Source organism: Eretmochelys imbricata, chromosome 1, assembly GCF_965152235.1.
Source record: "Eretmochelys imbricata isolate rEreImb1 chromosome 1, rEreImb1.hap1, whole genome shotgun sequence".
Lineage (NCBI taxonomy): Eukaryota > Metazoa > Chordata > Testudines > Cheloniidae > Eretmochelys > Eretmochelys imbricata.
Genome location: NC_135572.1, coordinates 345,088,635 through 345,107,066, shown reverse-complemented (window position 1 = coordinate 345,107,066; position 18,432 = coordinate 345,088,635). Strand labels below are relative to the sequence as shown.

At 41.1% G+C, this 18,432-nt stretch overlaps 1 protein-coding gene across 4 annotated transcripts in view; it reads right to left on the bottom strand.

The window, feature by feature from the left end:
* Positions 1–1,000: 1,000 nt before the first annotated feature.
* BEND7 (BEN domain containing 7) overlaps positions 1,001–18,432 on the bottom strand; it is a 56,822-nt gene continuing 39,390 nt past the window's right edge. For 2 of the 4 annotated variants that reach the window (XM_077836420.1, XM_077836437.1), the window contains exons 7-9: positions 18,265–18,384; positions 8,344–8,391; positions 1,001–3,096 (exon numbers count right to left, since the gene is read on the bottom strand). In XM_077836420.1, the coding sequence (XP_077692546.1) occupies positions 3,035–3,096; positions 8,344–8,391; positions 18,265–18,384 (230 nt within the window). In that variant the 3' untranslated portion in view covers positions 1,001–3,034. Of the gene's footprint in view, positions 3,097–8,343; positions 8,395–18,264; positions 18,385–18,432 lie in introns of all 4 variants that reach the window. The other 2 variants (XM_077836410.1, XM_077836428.1) reach the window with 1 other exon arrangement.

Sequence of the window (18,432 nt, the reverse complement as noted above, 5' to 3'; positions counted from 1 at the left end):
GTACAGGCATGCAAGATTTCAGAAGCTCAATGCAACCTCTGAGATCTATAACAGAATGACCATGAGACGTTTTACTATACAATTCCTCACAGGTGCTACTATATAAAACAGACAAGGTGTGGCTGGCTGCACATTCATTTCAATAGGCCATTGTAATTGATTGATTATTACTAATGAACATGTTTTCACAGGAAATATTTTCTATGGCTAAACAATGTTTGATGAGGTGTGATACAGTAGAACCTCAGAGTTACGAACACCTCGGGAATGGAGGTTGTTCGTAACTCTGAACAAAATGTTAGGGTTGTTCTTTCAAAAGTTTACAACTGAACATTGACTTAATGCAGCTTTGAAACGTCTATGCAGAAGAAAAATGCTGCTTTTAACCATCTTAATTTAAATGAAACAAGACAGAAACAGTTTCCTTACCTTGTTACATTTTTTTTTAAACTTTCCCTTTATTTTTTTAGAAGTTGACATTTAACACAGTACTTGCTTTTTTTTTTTTGCTTTTTTTTTGGGTGGGGGTGGGGTCTTGGCTCCTGATTGCATACTTTCAGTTCCAAATGAGGTGTGTGGTTGACCGGTCAGTTCATAACTCTGGTGTTCTACTGTAATAAGTTATGAAGACATATGTTGTAGCCACTACTTTTGCATTACGAATAGTGGTTTGTCTTTCCTATGTGTTGTTTCCATAGAAGCGGATCTTAACCTTTTAAGTGAAGATTATAAAGGCGACTAATTCAATTAAAATTAGACTTCAAGCATATCAGCACTTAATACTTATGAGATTTCATATAGCCATTTTTCTGATTGGCAGGCGAAATAGTTCAAAATTCAGGTAGTTGGGAAAATCTGATTGCTATGGGTTTTTCCATAAGCTTCCCTGCAAATGCCATTTTTTTGTACAAGGCTGTTAAAATATTAATAAAGATCTTTGAATTAACGGGTACCCCCTTCTGAAATACGGACATCTAGTACATAACACAGAAGACACATGTTCAATTAAAGTAATTTATTGTGGGTTTTTCTTTTCTGAACTGACAAAGAGGGTTTTCCCAGAGATTGGTAACACAACACAACATTATACACCATTTCACAACTAGCCCCTTGTTGTTTTATTAAGAACATAGTAATTTAAAAATATCTAAATATTTACATATTAATAAAACATATATACAGAAGATTGAGATGCTTTACCTAAACATGGAATGATTTTTCTAATAAACCCCATAAAAAGATTGCTGAAGAAAGTCTGAACAGTAGTCACAGTAAGTAAACACAAAATGCAATTTTTTAAAATTTACAAAATGTTGATTCCATCAGCTAAGGGTTGTGACATGTACCTGGCAGATTTGCTGCCCAGGCTGTAGATTGCCACAGCCCTGCTTAGAAATCCAGGCCAGGAGGGAAGCAGTCACATCAGCCTTTGAAGGAAATGCTCTTTAAGGTCTGCAGTGCACATTCGATATAGTCCACAGTTTTAAAGAGAACATCATCACCTTTAATCGTACATTTTTTTAAATGGGAGGGGAAAGATCAAAAGCCTGGTTTTCAATGGTGCTGAGAATCAGTAGCTCCTGTTGGCTTCAGTGTTATTTGCAGGCATTCAGCAGTTGTGACAATCAGGCCGCCTGTCTTTATGCTAGCTAATGATCATGACAAGTATTTCTTTGCGAAAAGCAGCAAAAAACTTTAAATATTTTGAAAACAGTCCCACTCTCTGTAATAGCACTTCTGTTAACACACTCGATAAAAAAGACCAAATAGTTTCAAGGACCAAGCATCATGATGGGCTGAAAATATACAAAGGAAAAACGAAACACGAAGGCAAAGGCTACTGCACTCTGTAGCGTTCCAGGAAAATGCACGCTATTAGTTAACTGGCTGGTGATCAATCTATCTGTGGGATAAGATATGTTCTATATTTTTTCTCTCTATTTTTTTTTTAAAGTGAATTTAGTGCTGGTGAAGGTGCAGAGTTAAAGGTGCAGAGGGCAGCAGGAGATGTTGCATAAGAAGCAGCAGTGCAATTTTCCCCACCCTGCCACATCAGTAAGCCTCAGTCCTGACCTAAAGGGGCCGCTTATAGGGTGAGAGGGTAGTTCAATCACTTGGTCAATTCACTCATCCTAACTGCTGAGACTGACAATAGAGTGCCAGTAAATGGCAGTGGTTTGTACAGGTTTTCAAACCCTGGTCTGTGGATGAGTAGACTCCATGAACCCTTTTCCTGGTGGTCTACAAAATAAAATGTTTTGAGAACCAGGCAGTGGGGGATTCGGAGAGGCTGGAGAGGAGGTGGGGCAGGAAGATTTTATGAAGTGAAAATGCTGGAGAACCACTGCACCAGAAACTGGCTGGGAACTCCAACTCCTTTCACAAACACATTCTGTATACTATCCACTAGAACGGACATTATCAGCATGTACCCTGCTCTAGTCTCCCTGTGGTCAAATACAGTGTGAGCATTGTTATTTAGACAGTGTAGGACAGGCAGTTTGTACCATCTCTCTTCAAACATAGTCAAATGGTGAGCAAAAAGGAAAAGTGGGTCTTCCGAACAATAGAGGACTAACCAATCCCCCTAACCAAACATTCTTATTAGCTTCCTGGACCCATGAAGGGGGGAGATTCCATCACAGCTCCCTGAACTGTTTTATTTTACTTCTGTATAATTGAAGATGAAATACAGTTAGCATGCATACAATCATGTGGGAAAATACAATCATGAAGAAAAACAAAGGCAAGGGAATTTATTCAGTTGCAGTGGATACCACACTAATTAGACAATGTACTGGATATTGAAAAAAAATCATTTCTAATTATGATGGAAAATCTTGAAACAATTTGGTGGCTTTATTATCCCATGTTTCATTAAAAATAGGTGAAAACGCAAACTTGAAGGGAAAACTGCACGGAACATCTCACACCTTGAAGTATGCTGAAATGCCTACACGGATCTTGCAGGAATGCCATTCAAACTGAAGGATGTTTATATCTGCTAATGAAACATTGAGGCAGAAAGTAAAATTTAAGCAGAAAAATCTGGTTTTGAGTCGACCAGCTTATCTGTTGTGATCTCAAGAATGCTACCTGAAGAAAGAGAGGATTTAAATAAATTAGAAAAAATTATACCAATTCAGTTATTTCCTAAAATTGTGTTCCAAATTAACCTACATGAGATAAGTAGTCAGAGACTCAAATATAGTACTTGTGAGGTTGCTGAATTATCTGTGTGTTTAGATGGCCATTGTTGGGTATCAGTTTAGTTGTCTAAAAAAAGATCCTATTATATATTGAATTTGTGAATAGAGGTTTTGCTAGCAAAATGCAGAACACATGAAGTGAGGTGTAAAGTGTTAGAATATCGTACAAACTGCACTACAGTGCTTAGATCTTTGAAGTTATATGGCTCTAAAGAGGTGAACAAAGCACCACATGAATTTTAAGCCTACAGTATGTACTCTGGGTTATTCTTTGGAAAACTTGAAAAATCATGATACTGTAAATGCATATGGTAGAATAAAAACCAGAGATAAGTTGCATGATTATATCACATCTTTTTTTAAACCACATTAAAGTATATTTTTAAACAGAACAATGGAAGATGGACAGAAGAATTACAACTATAGAAGTAAGAACACAGCGTATATACGAGACAGACATCAATCAGTGTAAGAGGCAAATACAACAAGATGAAAAGGGAGGACTTGTAGAATCATGCACTGAAAGGATAAAGAATTATATTACAATAAAGGGATTTATATTTAAGGGTTTGAAGAGGTTTCTAAGCATTTTCTTCACATTGTATTCCAAGAGAAAAGGAGGCAGACCTTACAGGATTGGCTCATAGTTATTTTCTTATCTGTTTCTTTAGCAAGAGATTGTTCCCATCTTTTCACAAAGCTGTATCTCCCTGGGACCCAAAGACTGGGATTTGTACTCCTATTAGTGGTCTCAAATTCTTTCACAGCTTGAAATTCACTCCAGTGCAGAGTGCTGGGGCTTAAAGAGGACCTTGTAGCATCCCTGGACATACACATCCTTAGTGTGTAATGTTTTGGCTAAAGATATATAACCACCAGTGCTGAGGTTGGCTTAGATTTGTTCCCGTTTGATATTTTAGGAAAGTGAGTCAGACTGGCGTTAATCCTCACTAATTCCAAATATGCAGTGTAAATCATATGACAGGATCAAAACTCTTTTGTCATAGCCACTATTCCTTAAGTAGGAAAGTTAAAGATCCTAATGGGGTGCCCTATATTCACTCTGCTCAATGTTTATCCAACATCTGTCATGGTCTCCACACCACCAAGATACCAATCAGGGTCACTGGCTGCCTGGTCTCCCTCAATACAGGTCCCTACAGTTTGGATTTTGGCAGGTCCTAGGCAGTCTTTGCCTATGCTGAAGCGAATATGTAACTCTACCAATATTTTCTACGGGACCCTAATCACAAAGTTTGAAACAAAACCCAAGTTTTTGATAAGTTAAAATTTAACAGCCATAATTCTTCTGGTTCACTTTCAAGGTCTCCCAATTCATTAAATCCTTTAAGCAGAAGGGAATAATTAGCATCAAAGATACTTTTTAACCACAACACGATTTGTGCTCCTAAACACAGAAATATGGCTAGGCAAAAAATCCTTCCTTGGTTTTAGGATTTAAAAATAATGAAAAATAATGAAACCTTTGGATGTCATATTATCTTAACACAGGAAATCGTACGTCCAGGATTTCCCTAACTGTATGCACAAAGGCTAAGGGATCTAAACCCCTCTGTATACTGGGATTCCTCAGCCTGTATCCCCCATGTTCAGATTTTTTTTATTTTTTCCGCAGGGACAAAGAAAGGGGTGATGGGCACCTCTGAGTCATCCCTCTATGCAGCTTAAAGACATCTGATTTGTCCATGTTTATCCAAACCTTATTCAATTCACTTGCTCTGGACTCTCTTGTGTCCCAATTTTGTCCAGTTCTTGGATACCCAGGTAATAAACGTTTTAAATATACACACCATAAATAGATTCAGCATCCCATTCTTGCTCCCAGTCCCACTTCCTGCAGCACTCCCTTCAAGTAATCCTATTCAAACTCTGTGTCAAAGGTTTTCTCTACATCATGGAAGACTAACATAATCAGTTTGCCCTTGACCATTATTGATTTATTATTTGTCTTATGGTACTGCCTTGAGGCCCCTCCAGAGATCAAGGCCCCATTGTGCAGGGCACTGAACAAACACACAGTACGAGAGCGCCTCTTCCCCAGAGAGCTTGCAATTTAAACACACAAGCCAGCTGAAAAGATCACATCCGAGACTCTCCTTAAATGATCCGCCAGTGACATCCCTGCTGAAAACCAGCTATTGTACAAGGGAATCTAATCTACAGGTGAGGATCGCTATAAAGGTTATATCGACCTCCTTTACCAGCCTCCTCGATGGAAGGCATCTATTTTGGCTCCCTACTTCAGTAACCTTTATTATAACTACCATAATTATATTGGCTGTATATCACTTAAACTGATTTAGTCCCAAGAATGGTATAATATTAACTACTGATACATTATATAAAGAACAGGAGTACTTGTGGCACCTTAGAGACTAACGAATTTATTAGAGCATAAGCTTTCTTGGGCTACAGCCCACTTCATCAGATGCATAGAATGGAACATATAGTAAGATTATATATATATATATACACACACACACACACACACAGATAAAAGAAAAGGAGTTCTTGTGGCACCTTAGAGACTAACCAATTTATTTGAGCATAAGCTTTCGTGAGCTACAGCTCACTTAATCAAAAACCTGGATTTGTGCTGGAAATGGCCCACCTTGATTATCATACACATTGTAAGGAGAGTGATCACTTTAGATAAGCTATTACCAGCAGGAGAGTGGGGTGGGGGGAGAGAAAACCTTTTGTAGTGATAAACACCCATTTTTTCATGGTTTGTGTGTATAAAAACATCTTCTGTATTTTCCACAGTATGCATCCGATGAAGTGAGCTGTAGCTCACGAAAGCTTATGCTCAAATAAATTGGTTAGTCTCTAAGGTGCCACAAGTACTCCCTTTTCTTTTTGCGAATACAGACTAACACGGCTGTTACTCTGAAACCTGACATAAAGATACGTTCGAAGTTATCATACAAACTGTGAGAGGCTAATTAGTTAAGATGAGCTATTATCAGCAGGAGAAAAAAATCTATATCTTACTATACGTTCCATTCTATGCATCCGACGAACTAGGCTGTAGCTCATGAAAGCTTATGCTCTAATAAATTTGTTAGTCTCTAAGGTGCCACAAGTACTCCTGTTCTTTTTGCAGATACAGACTAACACGGCTGCTACTCTGAAACCTGTCATTCTATAAAAGTCACTTGTACATATATAATAATGTGTGAAATTCAAATGCTTGGCTGAAAGCCTTTGGAGTTCACCTTTTTTCCTTCCACACACACAATCTGAAAAAGAAAATGACTATTCCACTGTCAATTTAGGCATCCTCCCACAGATCCCAGGGAGATATATATACTGCAAGACAAATATTAAGCCTTAGAATTGTGCACACATGCATATTCAAAGGTATATGGGCATGCAGTCTGCACACATTCAAAAATACACACTGGAAATCCTGCAGAAAAGAGAATATAAGATCCCCAGGATGGAAATCTTCTCTCTTTACTAATCTGGCTGTCTCAATGCATCACATTCATTTTCACCAATAATGTAAGATGTGAAATACTGTAGAAACCACATTAGGCTCCAATAAAATAATTCTGGTACTGAATAAATTTACCAGAGCAATGAAAAGATAACACTGCATAATAACATAACATTTATTAGGGTTCTCCTTTACTAGAATTGCTTCCATCCCTGATAACAGAAACAAACAGGATGTCACTTGGAAGAGACCTTTAAAACCAGAGCTTCCTGCATCTGTTATCAAACTAGTACCATGAAATGCTCAGTCGGTAGCTAAGAAAGCAGCACTGCAGCTCCGATCAGGTAGCATGTGCTCCCAGCCCCCCATGAACAAGACTATAGCTGCTTGGTCCTGGTCCTGCTCCTGAATAACTCCACATGGTCTGACAACAGGATTTCAACCACCAGTGCCTCACTGCTAGCAGTTCATGCTCCAACCCATAGCACCTCAGCACTGAGGATGTCTGAAGACCCATCACAAGCCTTATGTAGAGTTATTGGGAAGATAGTGGGCTGGGTCAAGTGTCGCAATACTGCTCTCATGACCACCACAGAGTGTTTGTAGGGTACATTACAGCACTGTGGGGAGCTGCTGTTAAAGTACTGCCCTGGATATAGCAATTGCTAGCAGTAAACAGTCTACACTTATTCTTTACAGACATTGCGTGACTAATTTCCAAGGAGTCTTTTTCATTAGTATTCACTATATTGTATTAATCTGAGGGAGAAACTGTAAGCCCAAGGTCCTGATCATTCAAGACTTTTACCACATTTTTCTCGGGTCTAGCGGTATTAAGCTGCATCTTGGTGAAATTTTAAAACATAGGTAATTACCATCTATATAGTCAAGATTTTCAAAAATGATTAGTTATTCTGAATGCCCAACTTGGAACACCTGATTTTCGGAGGATATGTGCTCAGCACTTTCTAACAGTCAGGTCCTGGTAGGGTATCTCAAGTGCAGCACTCAAAAAAAATCACCAAAAAAAATCTTGGCCTACCTACTTAAATTCCAACTAGAAGTTTCAATTGCACATGGAAATCTTCATCAGTTCCTGCCCTAGACTGTTGCATAGTACTGCTGTTTGCTGTTAAACTGTCATGTTTGACTCAAGGGGTGGGTGCATTTTGAGGGAATGGGGTGGGGTTAAAAGTGATCCTTCCATATCAGATAAAGAGCTTTGCAATCTCTTTGTAAACCCAAGATATTATTGCTAGTAGTACACCAATGCAGAACTGAAATACACTATGATACAAATTACTTTGCCAGTCCTTGGAAGTAATGTTGTGTCAAGAATTTTGAAAGTACCCAGAAATATCATGAATGAGCACAAGTTGCCATCTGGAGTCATGAAGATCACTTACTGGTTTGTGTCACTTAGCCGTTACTGTCAAACTGGAGGTTTTATGAATAGGAAATCAAGGGAAAAATAGTGAAATTCTGGTGCATGTTCTCTCTCTCCCTCTCTTTTTTTTTTTTTCAACCACTAGGCATTCAAATCTTAGACATCTGGGCCTTGTATGCAGATTACCCAGACTGTATATGCCATACCTAGAATATTGAAAACTGCTTTATGCAAAATAAATAAATAAAGAAGTGGAACCTGATAAAAAACTTAATGCATTTTACCTGTTTGCAGTAGAGAAATGTCCAGTTTCTCATCGCAGTCAGTCGTCTCTGCTGATTACAAATATAAACAAGAAATCTCATTACTTTTACTGAATAAAGGAATATGATTAAAAAGCTACATAGAGTGCTTTTGCATTTTCTATCTACACTTCTCATGTGCAATTTGCTAGCATCCAGCTAAACAGTCACTGCTTGTGCGAAAATGTCATATAATAAAAATGCAAACTTAGGAAAGGTAGTCTGGGTATTAATTTGCAGTTGTGCTGGCCATTGAATGGGAGTAATACACTGCCCCCTTGAAGAACTCAAACTCCTGCTGATATAGGAAGCTTACAATAATTTTGTAAATTTAACATAACAATTGCCATCCCAGATCAGACCAGTGGTAATACTGACCCTGGTATTCAGTCTCCAATGGTGGCCAGTATCAGATGTTTCACAGGAAGGTGCAAGAATCCCCGAATGTGACCACTATGTAATAGCCTGCCCAAAGTGATTTTTTTCCTAACCCTAATCAGTTTGGGCCAGATTTACAAAAAGATTTAGGCACCTAAAGATGCAGACTGGAACCTACTTGGGTAGATTAGGCCCCTAATTCCCATTGAAAGTCAATGGGAGTTAGGTGTCAAATTCACTTGGGCACTTTTGTAAAACCCAGTAGGTTTTATCAGCATCTTTAGGCACCTAAATCCCTTTGTAAATCTGGCCCTTAGTTGCTGGCTTATGTCCTGAAGCATGAGAATTTACAAGACTGATCCAAAGCCCACTGAAGCCAAAGAGAGTCTTGTCAGTGACTGCAGTGGGCTTTGGATCAGGCTCTACACCCCATCTAATGTAACTTCAGATGTTCTCATTACACACACAAATTTCTACATCTTTTTTGAACACTGCTAAGATTTTAATCTCTAGTGGCAAGAAGAGTAAGCAGGAGCTCCAATACACCATCTCTGTACTATTATTTCATGTACCACTCCTTATATATTGATATTTATATATTTTTTTTCCCCAAGAGGATCATGGTCATAAAGCAATGGGTACATTCCCACTGTAGTGTGCCCCCGACTTCGCAGATATCAAAAACTGGCCAAAGTAATACAGATATATTGAATAACCAAATTCAGTGCACGGTCCTTAACTGGGTCGTTTGTGCTGATTACCCTTAACAGTAGGTTGATCAGATAGCAACTGTGAAAAAATGGGACGGGGTAGAGGGTAATAGGTGCCTATATAAGAAAAAGGCCCAAAAACCGGGACTGTCCCTATAAAAATGGGACATCTGGTCACCCTACTTAACAGTGTTGTCAAACAGCACCAAACTCACTGAAAACAAGAATTAGTTTACTTTTTAAATAGCTGAAGGTATTAAAGCACTATGACTTGCTCAGAGCCAACATTAAACAGTCTATTTCAGAGCCCTCATCCAGTGAGCTCCCTTGGCTCCCAACAGAAGATGTTTCAGATGACTATTGGGGAAGCATGTCAAGCTAAGTTCAAGTTCACAAATTAGTAATGAACACCTTGACCCTACAAATGCTGAGGCAGATCACCCTTCCACATTCCATTCTAAACAGGAAGATGTGGTTTGCCTTCAAACACCACATCCATTGGCCATGAGCCAAATCATACTTGTCTTGACTTCAATGAGCCTACCTGCATGACAAGGCAAGCAGGATTAGACCCTCTCATTGGAATTTTGAAACTCTCTTATATTCTTTGTTTAGAAATAGTTTGGTAACTGCTGTAAACACTCCTGTAGCCATGTCCTTCAGACCTTTTTCCAAAATCACTTTGCTACTGCGGAATGTACCTGTCTGGTAAATGTGCACCTGCTATTTTGCTGCTTGCACAGAAGCATGTATGTGCAGGAATGAAGAGGTTAATAGAGAGGTTGCCCTTATTAGTTCTGCTGTCTTTATTCTACTTAATCTAGATAAAATACTGGCCGGGAATGCATAATGTTACTCCTGTGATTACCATCCAACATACTATCTGCCCTTGCGTCTGCTGCTAAACATAAATCAGCACTAGCAAGAATCTGCTATCTCACAAGACACAGATGCCTTGTGTATTAATTATATCATGAAGAGAGGACCAGAGAAAGCAGAGGACTGAGAGGAGGGGCAAAGACACAAACAGAAGGGGAGAAGAATACCACATGAGACATAGGAAGATGCGGTAATGATGGAGTGGAGGTCTCAACACATGGGTGGGAGAGACAGCACAGTCCAGCATGGATTTAATATTGTTAAAAAAATTTCTCCTCTCGCCCCCAGCATTTTCCATTGTAATCAGGCAATGTTTAAAATAAACAATAGTACAATGATGCAACTACTACCATCATGTCAGGTGACTACTTCACGCCAATCACACCTGAAAAGTTTGAGCAGATTTCATAGTGCCGCTTCATTTTCCTTTATTATGTACGGTATTTAAAGGTTTTTGAGTTAATCAGTAAAATCATATTGCATGAAGAGCTCTTACTCACGCTGTGCTTTAGGAGCATTTAGTCATACTGTACCAGCATTCCTGTCTATATGGAGGCTTTTAGCAACATACTGCCATTAAATAATGGCTCAGATCCTTTTCAAGGCATGAAAAGGGAGAGAGGACTTATCACAAGAGATGTGTGGCTCATGCCCCATTTTTTTATTATTGGAGATAGAGTGGAATAGCCAGAAGGTTTCGATGCAGAGATGATGAGAACAGCAGGGCTGTTTCCTGCTGAGACTAGCCCATTCATGGCCCTCCTTAAATCTCTGCGCCAACAGCTGCGTCTCTGGCTGTGTTGTCGCTGGCTGGTCCACTAACCACCTAGCCATATTCCCCTTTTGTAGCATGGCAAGACTACACGATGGGAGCTACTGCTGGTCAGGGCAGCTGTAAATCACAATGCAATTTGCATTGTAATTTATCCTGTTCTAAAAAGGGAAATGTATACATTTGATTTTCCCTCAACTTCATGTCCCTCTTTCCCTGGCCAGCAGCTGAAGCTTTCTTCTTCTCCAGCAGCTGCAGAGAGCTGAGCCTAGATGTTGTGGAGGGGATAAAACTGGCAATATGATCCAGTGCCCCAGAATGCATACAAACATGTGGATTTTTTTTGGCCATGCCAATTGTATGAAGTGGGACCAATAGTCAAAGGTGAAGAATATTATCATGCTATTTTATTTTAATTATAACTTCTATTTGTAACATTAATCTCAAAGTCTTTTTTCCTCCCTTGTGACAGCCAACTTGTGAAATTTGAAAAGACTGAACAAGGCCAATAAAAATTTAATGGCAATGACAGCTTTATTCTCAGATCTAGCAAATTAAAAGAAAAAACCCAAGTCTCAGATCTAGGGCAATAATCTAATGGGACTGAGAAAAATCCAGAGCAAAATAAGACTACTTCCAGTTATGAAAAAATGTTATAGCGGATGCTAACCTTAAATTAATTTCTATTTGTATTAGGATAACAACCTTTCAAAACCTACCCAGGGGAAGTTTTTTCTAGAGAGAGAACAGGGGTTTTTAAAAAACAGTTTGTTGATTAGCCTTCCCAGTCAGAGACTATTCTGTACCTAATTCTAGGAAATGAGCCAAATATGATAAATAAGGTTGAAGCTGGACAACATCTATGATCCTGTGATCAGAATATCATTTAATTTGAAAATACTCAAGAGGGTAAATACTAAAGAAAGCAGCACTAAAGCAGATCCTCCCCATCCATTTGCTGGAGTTCTCAAGGTATTACTGCCACAGACAGCTAGGGGAATACACTGGTGTTTACATCATTATCTTATCAAATTATTAAACCACAGGATTGAGCATGGAAGATTACACATGAACATAATTTGTCATCATTTGGACATGCAAATAGCTACTTGGCCTAAATAGAAAACCCAGTCAGAGGGTGGACTGAATGCATCAGAGGATTGGTAATGGAATAGAGAGCCTTTCCCTTTCAAGTCAGCAGTTCAAATTCAGCCCAACTCAGAAGGGGCCAAACGGCTTTTGGTGGCATTTGTGAAAAAAAAACAGTGGTCTCAAGCCTGTCCACACACAGTTTGTGCACCAGCTTAGCTAGAAATTGAATTAGTTAAATTGGTGCAACCCACCAATGTGGACACTCTTATATCAGTTTAACAAAATCTTAAACCAGTTTAGCTTAACTCAATTGCAAATAAGATCTTTAGGCACCTTGGAACTTAGGGCTTGGCTACACTTGAAAGTTAGAGCACATTAAAGCAGCCCCAGGCGCCCTAACTCCCAACCCGTCCACACTGGCAAGGCATGTAGAGCACCTGGACTCTGCAGCTGGAGGGCTCCTGGTAATCCACCTCCATGAGAAGCATGTTTGCTGCACCTTGGCTGAAAGGCCTGGGAGTCAGTGTGAACGAGGTGTTGCATTACTGCGCTCTGATCTGCCTCCGGAAACATCCCATAATCCTCTTAAGTCAAGTGGCCACTCTTGTCATTGTTTTGAATTCGGCTATAGGAATGAGGCTATCCCCTTTCAAAGCTCTGTTTCTGACAGCCGGCTGCTTATCTGCTCCAGGACAAAGCAACCATTACTGTGGAATGCTGCTTGCTGTGAGTGTGTGTGAGAGAGAGAGAGAGAGAGGCAAGGGGGACGGGGGTCTGCTGCTCTCTGAACTTACAAGACAGCATGCTGACACACTCTCAGCACCCCAAAAACCAACTCTCTCTCCCCCCACATACACACGACACACTCCCTGTCACACTCCACCACCTCCCCCCCATTTGAAAAGCACGTTGCAGCCATTTGAATGCTGGGATAGCTACCACAATGCACTGCTCTCTGTGGCGTTGCAAGAGCTGCTGATGTGGCCATGCCAGTGCACTTCCAGCTGACAGTGTAAATACAGGGCAGCACTTTCCCTGCTGCGGTCTCGGAAGGCTAGTTTAACTCCCAGCGCTCTACATCTGCAAGTGTAGCCATGCCCTTAGGATACGTCTAGGGAGTTATACATGGGGAGTTATTCCAGAATCAGAGCACCCACACATAGAGTTAATCAGGAATAGTCATTCTTTAATTAATTACACACACTACCTCAATTTGAATAAATTTTTCTATGTAGACAATCCCTCTGATTTGGACTACACTGTTTATGGACTGATCCAACTATTTCAGTAGGGGGTGTGATTTTGTATGGAAACAGTTACATCGGTGGACACAGTTATACCAATAAAAAAGGTGTCTTACAGTTTATTCCTACACATGTATACAGCTATAACTATAGGGTTGTACTAGTGTAACTAAATCTGTTTCTATACCAGTATAGTTAAAGCACTACAAAAACTGTGTAGACCAGAGCTTAAACTGATTTAAGAGTGTCTGCACTAGAAGTTGCATAAATTAACTTAAAAATCAGGTGGGTGAGGTAATATCTTTTATTGGACCAATTTCTGTTGATGAAAGAACACATGTTGCAAGAAACCAGGGTTTCCTGAACTCCCATTTCTGGCCTTCAAACAACACCCGCAGCCTCACTAAGCTTACCATCAGAAGTAAGCTACCCACAAGACCAGGACACACCAATTCAAAGTCAAGCCTGCCAGAGCAATAGATGCAAAACCTGCAGCCATATCTCCACTGCTGTGATGATCAATACTTCCCACAACATGCCTTTCACGATCCATGGTCCTACACATGACTATCACAAGGTGGTGTACTTCAGCCAGTGCATCAAATGCAAGAACAACAACTATGTGGGTGAATCTAGACAATCACTACACTCTTGAATGACCTCACAGAGAAAAATGATAAAAGACAAAAACACCCTATCCCGCCCCCGGGCGAACACTTTGTAGAAAATGATCGCTCTACATCTGACCTCTCAGTCCTTGTCCTCAAAGGAAAGCTGCATAACACCTTCAAAACACAAGCCTGGGAGCTTAAATTCATAACTCTGCTAGACACCAAAAATCATGGACTCAATAGAGACACTGTCTCATGACAACAGTTTGTAACCCACTCTCTCTCCTTTGTCCTATGCCACAAAGATCTTAATTGCCAACTTCATTTTGAACAGTTTCTTGCAACTTGTGTAAACTCCTTATGCTTAACATCTGTTCCACCTTATATTGAACTGTGACACTCTGATTACCTTTCCCAGTACTGAAGAATAGCTCTGCGGAGCTCGAAAGCGTGTCTCTTTCACCAACTGAAGTTGGTCCAATAAAAGATGTTACCTCGTTCACTTTGTCATTCTACTATCCTGGGGCCAACATGGCTACAACAACACTGTACATTTAAAAATCACACATTTAAGTAAACTGGTGCAACTGAGGCACACTGAAGTCAATGGGAATGAATCACCTAAATACGTTTGTGGATATGGGCCTGAGAATTCAGACCAAACTCCAGTTTGTGTTCTAATGGCAAAGCATCCCCATCACAAAGCATTGCCTTTGGTACTAGGTTAGCAGCCTATACTCTCACTCCTGGAGAGTACAGACTGCTAACCTTGGTCTCTCCACAGCAGGTGGAGTGTGGGGGAAGCTTGCACGGCCAACACCAGCTGCATATCTGTGCTCCCTAATAATGAATGTCAGTCTCTGGGATCGCCAAATAGACCAGCACTTTTCCCAGGCACTACGTTCATTATGCAAAGTTTTAAAGCGAGAATAGAGATCTGGTTTTAAAACATGAAGCAGCATTTTGGAAGCAAGAAAGAAATTAGCCCCAAGGTGCTACAGCTCTGCTCTGAGAACTCTTTTGTTAGCATGTTGTGCTAGGAAGATTATTACATAGTTCTGTGATGATGTCAGAACTGAGGATGAAGTAAACAAGGAAGAAAAAAAAGCAACCACATATGGAAGATGAAATCCTGGCCTCACTGAAGTCAATGGAAGTTTTGTCATTAACTTGAAAGGGCCAGAATTTCACCTCCCGGCCTAGCTCTCCTCTCACTTACTCTACTTCTACTCCATTGACTTCAGTGGAATTACTCCTGATTTACAAGTTTAGAGATCTACAGACAGTTTTTAGTTTTAGTGCCAGTGTATGTCAATTAAGGGTGTAATTTTTTAAAAAAAAAATTGTTTTACAGCACAACTCCTAGTAGGGATGAAGTTATACCAGTATATATTATTCCCCTTTCCATACGGGAATAGCTAAAAACTTGTATAAAGCATCGTTATACCAATATAACTGCATCCACTCTGGGGAGATAGCGCCACTTTAACTATACTGGTACAACCTGTGTCTAGACAAGGCCTAAGCGAGAGGACAACCAGACCCAGAGAGATTGGGATGTAGGTGAAGGGCCAGTAGAAAAAAAATACAGTAGAATATAAGAAACAATGTAAAATAAAGAGCCTTTACAACAATTCAGCTTCCGTATAGTAACTGGAAAATGGGACTAATGGGTTACCGTATTTCTTTTCATTGTCCAGCCACACACTGGGTTGATTGGTTCTCATCTCTCGGCAGGCATAGTTAGTATCCCACTTAGTTTAGTATACTGGCCTCAGTTTCACTCATCTTTTCATAGGAAGCCTATTACCGCTAAGGCTGAGATGCAGCATTCTCCACTTAGGCTCCCCAATACTGGGGAAAGAGCATAGGTGGAGGCGGTTCCTGGTGGCCCCTCTTTAAAAGAAAACCTGTACAGTCACTGCTAACTCCCACGGTAGAGCTGCAGCACTAGCTAACATCCTGGAGAGGCACACGAAAAAAAGCAAACAAGAATGTTGAAAATATATTCAAAACAAACTAAATCAAATTAGGTCAATGGAGTTATCCACAAAGTTCTGCATCTCTGCAGACACCCCAAGGGCCCCCTGTCTCTCTCCCTGCCTGCCTCCTTCACTGCACATATGAATCTATGAATCTTCATGTCACTGAAGAACTGCACCATAGTATATTTCTTCCAGTCGAGGAGGAATAGGTAGCCTTCTGAAGCCTCCATCAATGGTAGGAAAGGATGCTGCTGTACAACAACAAGCAATCTGATGATACTCACTAGCAAGCTCACCTCATAACCTCATGTTCAAGGGCAGAGAGTCGGCTTGATAGTCTAGGGGATTTGGTAAACTCACCTTTTTTGAAGAGGGGCATTATTTTATGCTAGCAAATGATCTGCACTTCTTTCCTCCTTTTTGCTTCTATTTCACCTCCTCCTTTCTTTTACAACCTTACACTTTTCTGTGTACTTCCCATGGTGTTGACAGAACTGTGTGATAAAAGAATGCCTCAGCTTTTGCACAGTTACCTCAGATACTTGCCTAACCGAATGCTACAGACAAAGCTCAGGACTGAAAATGTTGGCTCTTTGGTGCATGGATCCAGCAAACGGCAACAGTTCATTCATCTGCCATGATCTATCTCATACTCTTTGGCCAGCTGAATATTCAACCTTTAGAATTCACTATGGAATTTTTTTAAAAAAAGGGTAATACATAAACACACACAATTTCAACAGGTTAGAATAACTCCAGTTGGCCCAGAAGCCTAGAGCTTTATACTGTCATATCAGACAATTGGGTTCAGTGCCTCATCTAGTTCCTTGTTCCTTAAACCAGCAGAAACAATGCACTTATTTGCAGCGAGGAGCAGGAAGAGAGAAAAAAAGAAAGCAAACTAAGGGCTTGGCTACATTTATGTTTTATAGCGCTCTAATTTGCTTGCTCAGGGGTGTGAAAAATCACCGCTCTGAGCGCAGCAAGTCAGAGTGCTTTAAAGCGCTAGTGTAAACAGGCTCCGAGCGCTGGAAGCCGCGCTCCCAGTGCTCGGAGCTAAACCCCTTGTGGAGGTGGATTACCAGGAGCTCTGGGAGAGCTCTCTCCCGGCGCTCACGCGCGACCACACTCGCACTCCAAAGCGCTGCCATGGGAGTGCTCCTGCGACAGCACTTTGAAGTTTCCAGTGTAGCCATGTCCTAAGAAAGGTGGCTGTAAGGAAGGGTTATTGGTGTGATGCAAATGATGTGCCTCACACAATGGGGGTCAGGTGCTAAGATTTCTGGGGACATATCCTATGCAGTGGCGGATTAGCCACTAAGCCAATGAGGCCCATGCCCAGGCCAATTGGGCACCCCCGTGTCCCAACCCCCTCCGCCAGGCGCTTCTGCCAGCGAGCGGGTATGTGGCATGGAGGCTTGCACCGCTCCGCCCACCCGGACCTCCTGCCGGGGAGTGGGGGAAGCTTGCGCCCTCCAACCCCGCTCCCCGGCAGGAGCACCAGGCGGGCGGAGCGGGGCAAGCCCCCGTGCCCCAATCCCCGTGCTGGGTGGGGCAAACCCCACACCCATTTCCCCAGCAGGAGTGCCAGTGGGAGGGGGGACTGCAAGTGGAAGGGGTGAGAAGGGGTCCCCACTTGCCCTGGCCCAGGGCCCCATAAAACAGTAATCCACCTCTGATCCTATGATTCTTTGGGCTGCAGTAAACTGAGCTCTATGATTCTCTCAGTGAATTGTGGGAGAACTTGTCTGTCCCTTTGGGCGCATGGGGGAGAATTGTGGAAAGGTACTGGAGGACTCTCAGCATTTGAGAAATTTAGCCTGTGTCCTCACTGAGAAGTGGGCAGGTTACCAGCACGAGTGAAAGCAGCCCCTAACCTCTAGTAGTCTATAGCCCCAGCTGGGAAGCTAGCTTAAAGCACCACTAAACTCAGGTGAGATGGCTGTGTGTATGGTGGACAGGAAGGGCTTAGAGGCAACACCTGAGAAAGAGTCTGACTTAACTCTAGAGTGAAGACATACTTTAAGACTATTACCATTCAAAACACCACATCTTGCATTCTAGCGGTAACATGCCAAAAGCGTACAGGCTTCATTTTCAGAGGTACTGAGCCCTCACAACGACAATTAAAGTCAAAGGGAGCAGTGGGTGCTCAGCTGACCTCTGAAAAACATCAGGCTCTATGACTTCAGTCTTATGCTAAGTTGCTATTTCGGACATTGTCATGCTCACCTGAGCCTCTTTTTAACCGTCTTCTTGCCAGTTTAATTTGATCCTGTAGAATCTGCACCCAGTCTCTGGGGCCAGGAAGTTTATCCACGTGGTTAGCAGTGCAATATTTTTCTGTGAAGACTAAAATAAGAGGTACCATTTTTTTAAAGTGTCTTATCAAAATTGAGA